This window comes from Molossus molossus, unplaced genomic scaffold (assembly GCF_014108415.1).
Source record: "Molossus molossus isolate mMolMol1 unplaced genomic scaffold, mMolMol1.p scaffold_m16_p_5, whole genome shotgun sequence".
Taxonomy (NCBI): Eukaryota; Metazoa; Chordata; class Mammalia; order Chiroptera; family Molossidae; genus Molossus; species Molossus molossus.
In genome coordinates, this window is record NW_023425388.1 from 60386984 (window position 1) to 60398955 (window position 11972).

Sequence of the window (11972 nt, forward strand, 5' to 3'; positions counted from 1 at the left end):
GATGGTGGCAGTGAAGATACACAGAATTTCTATATCATAAAAGTGTCAAAAACACAGAGGTCAAATAGATAACTTCTGGGCCACAGTGAGTGTCATTTTATTGTCGGATGGAAGCACACAGTTGATGACAACCTATGTGCCAAGGTAAACCCAAGAACATGGAACAGGGGAAGCCCCACTCCCCACACAGATACACTCAGGCATATGTGAGCCAGGGTCCCACAGCCGTGTCTGGGGTAAGGGGTTAGGCCAGCTGACTCCCGTGGGAACCTTCCAAGTACATCTTGGCACAGCAATGGGCTCCAGTCTGCAGTGGTCCCAGGCCATAGGCAGTACTGCACCCTCTTGGCACATGGCCATGCTTGGCTGCAGCTGATGTTCTTCAGTCCCTCCTGACACGCAGCAGGGAGACTTGGATGGGAGGCATGTGGACGTGCAGTTCGTGGCGGAGCTGGAGGGCAAAAGGAGCAGGTGAGCACTTCCAGCCCATTTGGCCCATGAGCTCCCCACAGACCAAGGACAGGATGGGACAGTGGGAGAGAACAAATGAGGAGGCCAGCAACATTTCCTGAGCCTCCTGCAGGCTGGGCATGGGCTAGGTGCTTTGTGCACATTAGGTCATTTAAACCTCAAAGTGACTTTATAAAGCAGGTAGTATTAGCCTTCTTTTATAAGAGAGGAAGATCTATAGAGTCACTTACCCAATGTCGTAGAGTTAGGAACTGAAATTCACACCCAGATCTATGTGGCTCCAAAATGTGTTGTTTGTCTGACCCCTGAGCTGCTGGATCCAGCCATAGCTGAAGCCGGAATAGACACTTCTAGGTTTCTCAGCCAATATCTTCCCTTTTCTGTATGTGCTATGATGAGTTGGGTTTCTGCACTTGCCATTAAAAGTCCTACTTATCTGCCCATTAATATAATTGACCTCCCAGAGGCCAGAGGCTCTGACTGTCTAAGGGCCTGAGGAGATTGGAGGTGAGGGAAATCATTACTTTACATAGCAGAGAAGAGGAATTCAGAACTCAGGAAAAACAGGCAGAAATAAAGCCAGGCAGGGATCCTTAGATTTAGTTCCTAACACTTCATAAGAAACTGGACTCCTCCCAAGTGAACACTCTTCTGTATCCTGCAGATCTTTGCAAGAGTTCCCAAGAATCTCTCTCTCCTCTACTCCCCTGGCCCAGAAAGTGCCCACTCACCTTGTCCACCAACCTCTCTGCCACTCTGGGGTCAGTGAGGTCTTCTGGGGAGGCCACACTCAGCCTCAGGAGAAAGAAGCCTTCATCCCCACCTGCAAATTGAGAACAGTAGAAAGATAAAAACATGGGGAATCCAGTTCAGAAATCAAGATGTGAATGGTGCTACCAAGCCTCTGTCCTCCTTCTACATATATGTGCTCACTTTCACGTGTAAACGTGTCTGTGTGCTCACTCCCACATGTAAATATGTCTGTGTTCACACAGGATCTTACATTTACTCACTATGAAGAGAAAGATAATTCCCTCTCTCTGAACAACCTGAATGTCCATCCATAGAGGAATGGTTAAATAAATTATGATAAAACAAAATGGAATACTGAGCAGCCATTAAAAAAAAATAGCTTTACCTCAGAGATCTGTCTTTATCATACACTCTACATGCATAACAAGGAGGATGTAAGATACCTGTATCTTTATAGATTCATATAGATATAGATACCAATATCAATACTATATAGATATTTTTCATTCATCTATATACATATATATATTTAAATTTATTTAATCCTCACCCAAGGATATTTTTCCATTGATTTTTTTTTTTTAGATAGAGTGGGAGGGGGGAGGGAGGGGAGGAGAGAGGGAGAGAGACAGAAACATTGATGTGAGAGAGACATATCAATTGGTTGCCTCCCACACAACCCTGACCAGGGCCGGGGATCAAACCCACAACCGAGGTACGTGCCCTTGACCAAGAATCAAACCTGAGACTCTGATCTACAGGCCAATGCTCTAACCGCTGAGCCAAACTGGCCAGAACCTCCTTTTGATATTTCCATATGCATATTTCATGTCCAGAAGAAGATTCACAAGAAAGCAGCACCACCGGTTATGTGTGTGAAGAAAACTGGGTAGTTGGGGGACAACAGTGGGAAAGAGACATTTTATGGTGCACCCTTTGTACCTGTTCAATTTTAAACCATGTGACTATATCATCTAATCAACAAATAATTAAGAAAAATACTTTAAAATAAAAATATATCGATAAATTGATTTTTTAAAAATAAAACTACAATTTGAGTTTGGGCATCAGACAGACTTTCATCTGGAACCCCAATGCTCTCGTTAAATCTGTTTTCCTCACTTGTCATATGGGGTCATAATTCCCACCTCAAGTGATGGGTTTTTTAAATTATCATTTTTAATTTTATTTTTCAATTACAGTTTACATTCAATATTATTTTGTATTAGTTTCAGGTATACAGCACAGTGATTAAACAATCATATACTTTGCAAAGTGTTCCCCCGGCACCATACACAGTTATTACATTAATGACTATATTCCCTATGCTGTAGTTTATATCCCTACAACCATTCTTAACTACCAATCTGTACTTCTCAATCTTTTCACCCAGCCCCCATGATATGGTGGCTTTGACTATTTAATTAGAAGAGGTAACATGTGAAGTTCCTCCCACACTGCCTGGCATCAGAGAAAATATTCAGCTGGTACCAATGCTCACCGGTTGTAAACTATTTTTGTATCACCTCTGCCTGGAATAGAAAAGAAATTTAGCAAGGGGATGGTGACTAATGTTTTTCTTTCAGCTTCCCAGAAAGGCAGGGCAAGCTGAGGCTACTACACGGACGAGGCATGAGGACAGAGTGATGGGAAGGCAGATGGAGGCCACGGGCTGGCCAGGAGCTGAGCTGACCAAGCAGCCTTGGGCGAGGGCTTTTTCTCTGAGGAGTAGCTGTTATCTCAGAGATGTAGCTTAAAACTCCCACACCTTCGCCCGGTTTATTTATTTTGTCACTATTTGTGGTGCCAACTCCAGCAAGTGCATCCAGGGAGCCCACTTTCATTGGGTCTCAGCTGCTCAGAGGGTAGCCCCTTGGGCCAGACGCCCACTCGGTGCTCTTCCGGGTGGCTCTGGCTGGGCCCGAGGCTTCCAGAGCATGAGGGCCATGTCTTTTAAATAAATGTTGGGGCCTTGTCTGGTGCACAGCAGTTACTCAACAGTCAACTTCATAGCAGGGCAAAGTTGGAAAGGACCTCATTGTTCATTCATTGCCACCCCCTCCAGCTACCGATGGAGAAACTGAGGCCTGGAGAGGAAGAGAGACTTGTCCTAGGTCACTCAGGTTGTTAAAGGCAGACTCCCAGCCCCACACTCTTTCCACACACTGCCCTAACCTGCTTGTTACTGACTTTAGCAAGAACCACTAGAAGATTACAAAGAGGGGACGTCAGAGACAGGGCTCAGAACAGGCTCCCAGACCCTTCCTTCCTCCCTACTGCTTAAGCATGTAGCCATCCTGGAGACTTTCAACCCCAAATCCCTTAAGATCACTCATGGGTGGCCTCTTACCTGTAGTAACGTCTGTGGCCCACCTCGTCTGAGCAGTGGTACATGTGGGGCTTGGGGAAGTGCTGGCTGTGCTGGCTGCTTTTGCTGAGGCTGTGGTCTTAGCTACGGTGACGTCTGTTCCTTGGCTGCTGTTGGCTGTAGTCAGATGGGCAGAAGGCAGAGAGGTCCCGCTGACGGGAACAGGCCCGCTGGTCGTGCTGTCTGTGGTAGGTGTCTCCGAGCGGGTGGATTTCTTGATGGTGGCTACTTCCGAGAGGCTGTAGACCATAGCTGAGGTCCCAGCAGAGGAAGCTGCTTTGCCCAGTGTTGACCCAGCTTCTGTGGAGATTATAGCTGTTCCCAAGACCTCTGTGTGGACTGTTGCCTCAACAGAGGGAGATGAGGTTTCTTCCAAGGGATTCATGCTTACTGTCACCAAAGTTCCTCTGGGGGTGGTGGCCTTGGCTGCTGTTGTTTCTCCTGTGAAGCTACTGGCGGCATATGAGGTCTCAACTGTGGTATCAGGTGTGACTGATTCTGAGGTGCTGGCTGTCGACAAGATCTCAGAAGAGGTTGTGGTCCTAGTGAGGTGTGGTTTTGCTCCAGTGAAGTTGGGCAAAGCTGATGTCTCAGGGGTGGACAGGGTCTTTCTTCCTGTGAGGCTGTGATCCACGTCTGGGGTCCCAGGGATGATGGCAGTGGTTTCTATTTCTATAATACTGTAGTTGATAACCTCATTGTCGGTGACTGTGTAGGCAACCAAGGCTTTAGGTGGAACAGTGACGTCAGATGCCAGGGCTTGTGAGGTGATGCTGGCTGGAACTGAGCTGCTCCCCAAGGCCAGAGCCCTGGCTTCTGCAGACATGCGAGCCAACGTCAAGGTGTTGGTTGTGATCATCTTTGCCTCTTCAGAGCTGTCATCAGTACAAAGGGTGTCAAAGATGGCTTCTGAGATATCACTCCCTGTAACAGCCTTAACTGTGGTCATTCCAGTTCCCGAGGGGCTGTCACTTGTGGCTGACGTCTCCACAGAAGTGGTGATCGCAACTGTGACCTTGGAAAGGGTTATTTTTGTGAGGGCCCTGGTCTCTGTTGCAGGAAATAGGGTTTTGGTTATCCTGGTCTCTGCTTCTGAGATGGTGCTGGCTGGGATTAAGGTCCTATCAAAGGACTGGGTGCCCAGGGTTTGAGTTTCCAAAGGGATGTGACTTGGCACAGAGGTCTCAGCAAGGTCAGTAGTCTTGGAGGCTCCCTCTAAGCTTGTGTTGACCCCCAGAGTCACAGTTGGCACCTCTGTGTGGTTCATTGTCACCAAAGGGCTTGGTCCATGGGTGCTGGGGCCTGTGTTGGGTAAGACAACTTTGTGAGCCAGAGTCCCAGTGGACTGACTTTGCAGAAGCTCTTACGTTTATGCCCTGAGCACTGCTGGGAGGAGGGTGTGAGGGGAAGTCGCTCTGACCCCATTTGTCATCTATATTTACAAGGAAGAAGGAGAGAGTATCGGGAAGACCAGTCCCATGTGGCAGCCACAGAACTGGGATCACCCTAACTGATCCTCTGATGGTCCCCTTGAGGCAAGCAAGCCCCAGACTGGAGCTGATTATCGGTCTGAAAGCTTTAGAAGGACTATGTGGGGCCAGGACCCAGCCTCAGGGAGGAGCAAAGAAGGCAGAAGTCCTCATGAGCCGAGAACTGCAGAGCTGGGACCACAACTCTCAGAATTTTCTGAAAGAACCCTTGTCACTTTCCCATCAATACTTTTCTCATTCAGTAAATGGTTCCCCGTGGAAGTAAAAACACTTCAGCTGTAAGAAGCATCTGTGGCTTTGTGTTCAGAGGTAGCTGGGGAGATTAGGAGAGAGGAACCTCCAGAGACAGCGTGGGTGGGGGCTGCCACAAAGGGGGGAGCAGGGAGAGTCCTTGGCGCTCCAGCAAGGGGAAAGGGGCCAGCTTCCTTCCCATCCCTACTCAACCTCTCCTTGCATGGACCTGAGATGATGGGGATGGAATCCCAGAAAAGCAGAAATGATGTGCCAGGCATTTTTCACGGGTAACAGGGAGCCAGATGACGTAACAGGGAGTCAGTTTTCAGAGAGATGCTCCGAGTATTTCTCCACAGAGCACAATGTCTCTGCTCACTTAACCAGCCCTCTGAGGTTGTGTGAGTGGAGGGCCGGCAGGTGCTCACTGCCCCGGAGAGGCTCCAACAGGCTCTTTTACAGGCTGACAAAGATGCCTCTCCTGTCTGCCAGAGTGGAGGGGCTCTCTCTGTAAGTGGAACAAGGAGCCTCCTGGGGAGGGCTGCCTGAGTTAGAAAAGAATATTCTATTAAGTCTGAATTTAAATTTCAGATAAACAAGGAATGACTTCAATGACAAATATCTTTTTAGTATGTGTATTTATTTCTCACACAATATTTGAGACATATTTATACTAAAAATTGTATTACCTAAAATTCAAATTTAAGGGGACACCCTGTGTTTAATTAGTAACACTACTCTTGGAAGGAAAGGATCAAAATATAAGCCCCCCTTTTCAGGGTTCTGATGGTTTGGGATGGTCTTTACTGAAATCTACTGGCCCAAAAGAACCCAAGGACCCAAAGGAGGTGCTGAACTGTGTGGTCACTTCTACCCAGGGTGTCACAATGAGGCCCCAGGTCCCCAGCTAGTCCTGTTTTGTCTCCCACTGAATGGTGAAAGAGCACTGGGCCAGGAGGCAAGGGACTGGGTTCCAGCCCTGGGCTGTTGCTTACTAGCTCCGGAGTTCAATGACTTACTGGTTCAAATCCTGACAGTCTCTTACCAGCGAAGCCAGTCACTAGACCTCTTCATGTCCCCATCTCCTCCCTGTGAAAGAAGGTCCGATCCTGCCTTGCCGTGGTGGTGAGGACCAAGAGGAGCAGGGAAATAGGGAAGTTCTTATATTTCAAAGCCTGCAAAGGGTTATTAAACATCCACCCCCCACTGTGTCCTTTCAAAGAGTCACTTGAGAGCACACAACCTATTTTAATACAGTGAGAATTTCCGGCTGGACCCACGTGCCTATCAGGTGGGTCACGGCATGCGCTCTCATGACTCATCCAGTGTAGTCTAACTAACACAAATCATACTTTTACAGGAATATACTTTCAAAGCCCAAGATATTTCTCTGAGCCTCCTCGGTCCGCTCACGGTGGAAGCAGAGACTTTCTGGATCAGCCCACACAACCTGAAGCCCACAGAGTAGCCTGAGTTCTTGAGGTCTGACCACTAACCTCCCCTGACACACATTCGTCTTTTTCCAGGAGCCTGTGGTGTCATCCTGTTTTCCAAACCTAGAGCCTCTTCATCTCCAGGGCTCTTACCACCCCCTACCCACGTCTCTTACCCACCAGGGGTCTTCTCAAAAAGAAGACTTCAAAATGGGCCCTTCTCAAAGCCCACCCTGGCCACTGCAGCTCTAGAGTGCTGCCACCTCCGGCTCCATCCCGCAAATCAAACTGGTGCCTGTGGGCTTTGGACCCCCAGTTTGAGTTCTGCCTTTGCCGCTTGCCCTGCTGCTTACCAAGAGCGGGACCCTGGCCAAGTCTCCTGTGTGACGGAGCCAGGGCACCTATTTCACAGAGCTGTGAAGATTCGATTGAGTTAAGTGTGAAATGTGCAGCGCAAGCCCTGCAGATCGCCGTGCATGCAAGAGGTGGTCGGTGTGCCCTGAGGTGGGGCATGGGAGGCAGCAAATCCTGGCTCTGCAGATGAGGTACTCAATCCCAGCAAACTTCGGTCTCCTGGCCTTTAAGGGGAGGGTAAGAACCATATCTCTCTCATAGGGTTATTATGAGGACAACCAAGTTAGTGCATGGGGTAGATGGGATATCTCTGCACCTTCCTTTCAATTTTGCTGTAAACCTAAAATTGTTCTTGAAAAATAGTCTCTAAAAAAGAAAAACCTGGGCAAGTGACAACCTCATCAAGGTGAAAAATTAGCCTGGTGACTAAGAACTCCACCCCCAGAGAAGACGGTCTGTTTGTGCCCTGGTGTTTGAGGAGCCAGTGTGGGCCCCAGCATACCCTCCTCGCTCCCCAAGTCTCATGTGATGGTCCCCTCTGCATCTGTCCCCCCAGCCCTTCTCAGATGAGAGAGACTGACCCATTTTCTGGGGAATGTCTTTCCTCCTACCTATGTTGGCTGGGTTGTTGGGACAGTGTCTCATTTCTCAATGATTACCTACAGTGTCAGCTCCTCCCTCGAGGTTGGGAGGTGATAACCATCCTAGGGATTTTCAATAAATTGTTATTACTTAAGCTGGAAAAGATAATGTGTGATACTGATGTGTCAATGGAGGTTTATTGATTGTAAGGCAGGTACCAATGTGGTGCAGGATATTGATAGTGGCAGAGGCTGTGTGTGTGTGTGTGTGTGTGTGTGTGTGTGTAGGGGGGAGTGGATCTCTGTACTTTCTGCTCAGTTTTGCTGAGAACCTAAAACTGCTCTAAAAAATAAAGTCCATCTTAAAAAGAAGATAATGCATGTGACAAGCTTGGCACAGTTCCTATTACAGATCAATGTTAGTTCTCTTCTTTTCATAAAAGTCCTGTCTCTCTCAGAATCCACCCTCCCCAAGTAGTCTGTGACAGTCAGATGATTCACACAAATACTGTATTTTAAAGGATAAACTTACAGTTAGAATCCTATCAAGCCACATTCTTTGGCTTTAGTCACATTTATCACCAGCCTGCACCTCCCTGCCCCCCACTTGCTCACACTCCCACCAGCAGAAAGACAAACCCACGGAGACCTCAAAATAATATCTATTGCTCATTTGTATGGACCGCAGCATCATACATACATGCTTAAGGGGACAGACACCCTGCCATTTGCATCTCCTTATAAATAATAGTGAAACACAGGGTCCTTCTGATTAAATTTAGCTTTAAATCCTGGATAGAAATCCTCTCCCTCTCTCTCTCTCTCTCTCTCTCTCTCTCTCTCTCTCTCTCTCTCTCTCTCTTCTCAAATGAATGCATCTTTCTCTCCCAGACTTTCTCCCATAATCAGCAACCCCTGAGGAAGCAGAAGACAGTAACCAGGACCGGATTACTTATCACACGGCCTGGACCTCTAGCAGGCTAAAGATAACATCTTGACTAAAGTTATGTTTCAGCTCCTAAGCCCTAACCACCCTCTAGCTACTGCCCCAGGAGACCAGCCAGAGGGACACCAGAACAGACCTGGAGAGAGAACTTATTACCCTTACCTCACCTCTGACCATCAGCTCCCAGCATGACCCTGAACCCCTAACCACGATGTCTTGTGATTTTGTCCTATTTAATCTGTAACGTACTTGACATTGAGGAGCTCAGACTTCCGAGTATTAGCTTTCTGTTCCCCTGGATGGTGCCATTCATAATAAAAGAGCCAGTTTTTCTGCACTGCAGTTCTGGGTGTTTAGTGTTTGGCTCTGCTGGTGCTGGGTGGACAACTCTTTCTGTTCGATAACAAAAGTAATACTTCATATATAGCTTTATGGTTAATTATAATGAGCCCAAGAGAGCTACCCTCACCCGCAAAGGCTGCTGAGACAGAAACGTACACCCAGAGCCCTGCCAGGAGGGAAGCCCACAGGACCTCTTGCCCTCTTACCTGCAGAGCTCTCAGGGGCCCCAGCTTCCCAGCAGCAGAAGAAAAGTAGAGCAAGGGTCCAGAGAGAGCCCATCTGAGCTAGGACTTCAGCCACGCTGACCAGCAGACTTTCCCACTGCCTCTCATAACCACCTATTCCTGCTTCCTCTACCCAGGGAGGTGGGGCTGGCCACGTGCCTAGGTGTGACCAGGTAGTTTCCAGATTGCGGTCAGCTGGTCATAGATGCAGAGGCTGAGAGCTACCTGGCAGGTAGCATGTCAGGGGCTGTCAGCAAGCTAACCCTCCTGCCCCCTTGCCCAGTGTCTTCTTCTCTCTGAAGTTTGATCTGAAGATGTGGAATAATTTTCACAGTGATACTCACCCCTTGGTCCTGCAGCCCAGGAGGCCATAGAAGATGGTGCTTCATACACATTTTCCCCCTTCCCACCACCCTTTCCCCCGCCCACCCAATCCTCATGTCTTGGGCTTGGGCTTTTATTTAGACAGACGTGGGTCTCATTCCTCATCTTAGACTTTATTAGTATAATCTAGGGCAAATTAGAGAAACTTTCTGAACCTCAACTTCCTGGCTGTTAAATGGACATCATTTCTGCCTCACTGAACTGCTTTGTAAGGATTACATGAGAGAGTAAACTCATACACAGTGCCTGCTACACACGTGGTGCTCACCAGAAACATGCATCTCACGAGCTCAGTGAATGGTGAGAGCCCCGACGTTGGCTCCGATCCTCAAGCAGTCGAGAGAAGGGACGGTGCCTGAGAAAAGGAGACGTTCTCCAGTGTGGGGTAGGCAGGGCTCTGATTCTACCACGCTTCCATTGTCGTACCCTGTGACTCTGCATCCCAGTCGGGGCCAGGACCATGTCCCTCTGCCAGCCTGCAGGTGCGGGTGGAGAAGGCACCAGCTGGGAGAAGGGAAAGGGCCTGGGAGGAGGGAAGTGTGAGGGTGATGACTTAGGGAAGCGTAAGGGATTTGGCCACAAAGAAGGGAATGAAGCGGCTGAATATACATCCAAATGCCTTAGAGAAGAATCTTATCCCCATAAGGGACCATGGGCTATTAAAGCCATAGCCAGTAGTCAGACAAGGTACCTTGGGGATTTTAGGACAAGTTCTAGAGTAGAGGAAAGCTGGCTGAATCATCATCAAGAAATCACAAAGTCTCAGGGCTAGAAGGATCTTTAAAGTGGGATCAGAAGGTCTAGGGTTTATTTTCTGCGTCTTCCTTAATGATGGCAGGTGATCTTGGACAAGTTGTTTGCCCTCTGGGCTTTGGTCAACAAGAACTCTGAAATCCTCTTGGCCGTGCAGTCTTGCAGTCTGAGGTTCAGCATTGGGTCTGTGACTGTCTTCTAGAACTTAGCCCTGCATTGGATAAAGGGATCTATTTCTGGAAGGTGGAGAGAGTCATATCAGGGCGTGTGGTGAGGGGAGACTCTATGAGAAGAGGCTAAGAGGGTCCATCTGGGATACAACCCGGCACTTGGGGTCAAGGATCTTGAACTCCTGTTCCAGCTACACCGTTAATCTGGAGAGTACTCTTGACAAACTAAGCGCTCCCAGTCAACCTCAGTCCTTCACTTTATAAACTGGGAGGCTGTATTCCGGGGGGGGGGGGGGGGGGCACAGCAATGACCTGGATTCTGCTTGACCCTACCCAGTAGCGTATAACCTAGTGTGAGACTTCCTCCTAGAGAAGATGAGGAAAAACCCAGCAAGAATGCAGCAAGAATGCCACTCCTTTCTGCCACCTCTTCCCTTCTGGGCTGCCTGTCCCACCCCAGCCAGGAGAGGACTTCCTCATCCTAGCAGCCAGTGGCGTAATCTACAAACAGAGGTACTCTAGGTGCCTTTTCACCCCACCGTGCACTCCCCCTCTCCATTTTCTTTCTTTTTTTTTTTTTTCATCATATAAATGATCCACAACCCGGCTCCAGCCATGCAGATGAGGAGGTGAGGAACCCTCTACAGGGGAAGCATGGGGCTTCCCTGGGTTTGCTGGATTTGTCTGGTCCATCTTCTTCTGTTTCTGGGGGAGTTTCCAAGCGTGCGCACATGACTGTGAGGGAAAAGGGCAAACCATGGGCCTAATAAAGAAATGAATTATATAGGGACCAACTATGGAAGAAAGAAAAAAAACACTTGGGTGCAGTGGTTGGAGACCTGCAAGGTAACTGAGCAAAGACAGATTAACAGGAGAAAAGACAGTTTATTTACACGTACACCAGGAAGTTGTTCAGCAGTGAGTAACTCACTAAACAACCAGAAATAGAGGTGTATTTGCCAAACGCAACAAGGGGTGAAAGTGGGGAGCAGCCCTGGCCCCTCCACGGGGAAGTTCTGAAGGCTCTGTGGGTGGTCTGTCTCCCTGAGCAGTGAGCTGGCTGGAGAAACCCCTGAGGGGGATAATGGCAGCTGCGTTTTGGGAGGTGCTGCTTCAATCAGATGAAGAGAATTGAGATAACATCGCTTTCTGTTTCTTCTTTAATGTTTCCACTTTAAAATAATCCTTATACCAACTCTGGGGGTCTGAGTAGGTCCCCACGGGCTCCAAATGTTGAGTGTGCACAGACTGTGTAGATGAGACCCTGTCAGGCAGGAGATGCGGTGAGAGTGGTCTAAGCGTGAAAGGCTCTGAGGGTGGCCCCTCCAACCCCTGACTCCTTGGCTGGCAGCAAAGGAAACTCCAGAGAGCCTTCTGTTCATCAGTCCATTCATTTCTTTTATTTGGGTGTAACTTACGTAAACTATACCAACCTTAAGTGGTGTAGTGGTGTATAGCTTGACGAATTTTTA

At 48.4% G+C, this 11972-nt stretch overlaps 1 protein-coding gene across 1 annotated transcript; it reads right to left on the minus strand.

Annotated features, from left to right (window-relative positions):
- Window positions 1-218: 218 nt before the first annotated feature.
- MUC20 (mucin 20, cell surface associated) lies at window positions 219-9274 on the minus strand. The gene is made up of 4 exons (XM_036243504.1): window positions 9176-9274; window positions 3575-4894; window positions 1203-1294; window positions 219-451 (listed from the first exon to the last, which is right to left on the minus strand). The coding sequence occupies exons 1-4, from the start codon at window positions 9246-9248 to the stop codon at window positions 383-385; spliced, it is 1554 nt and encodes a 517-aa protein (XP_036099397.1). The 5' UTR covers window positions 9249-9274; the 3' UTR covers window positions 219-382.
- Window positions 9275-11972: the final 2698 nt, after the last annotated feature.

Coding starts and splice junctions, on each gene's coding strand:
- MUC20 (XM_036243504.1), bottom strand. CDS start 9,248: ATGGGCTCTCTCTGGACCCTTGCTCTACTTTTCTTCTGCTGCTGGGAA. Junction 1,295..3,574: donor GGCCACAGACGTTACTACAG/GTAAGAGGCCAC, acceptor CTCAATTTGCAG/GTGGGGATGAAGGCTTCTTT. Junction 452..1,202: donor CAGAGAGGTTGGTGGACAAG/GTGAGTGGGCAC, acceptor TTTGCCCTCCAG/CTCCGCCACGAACTGCACGT.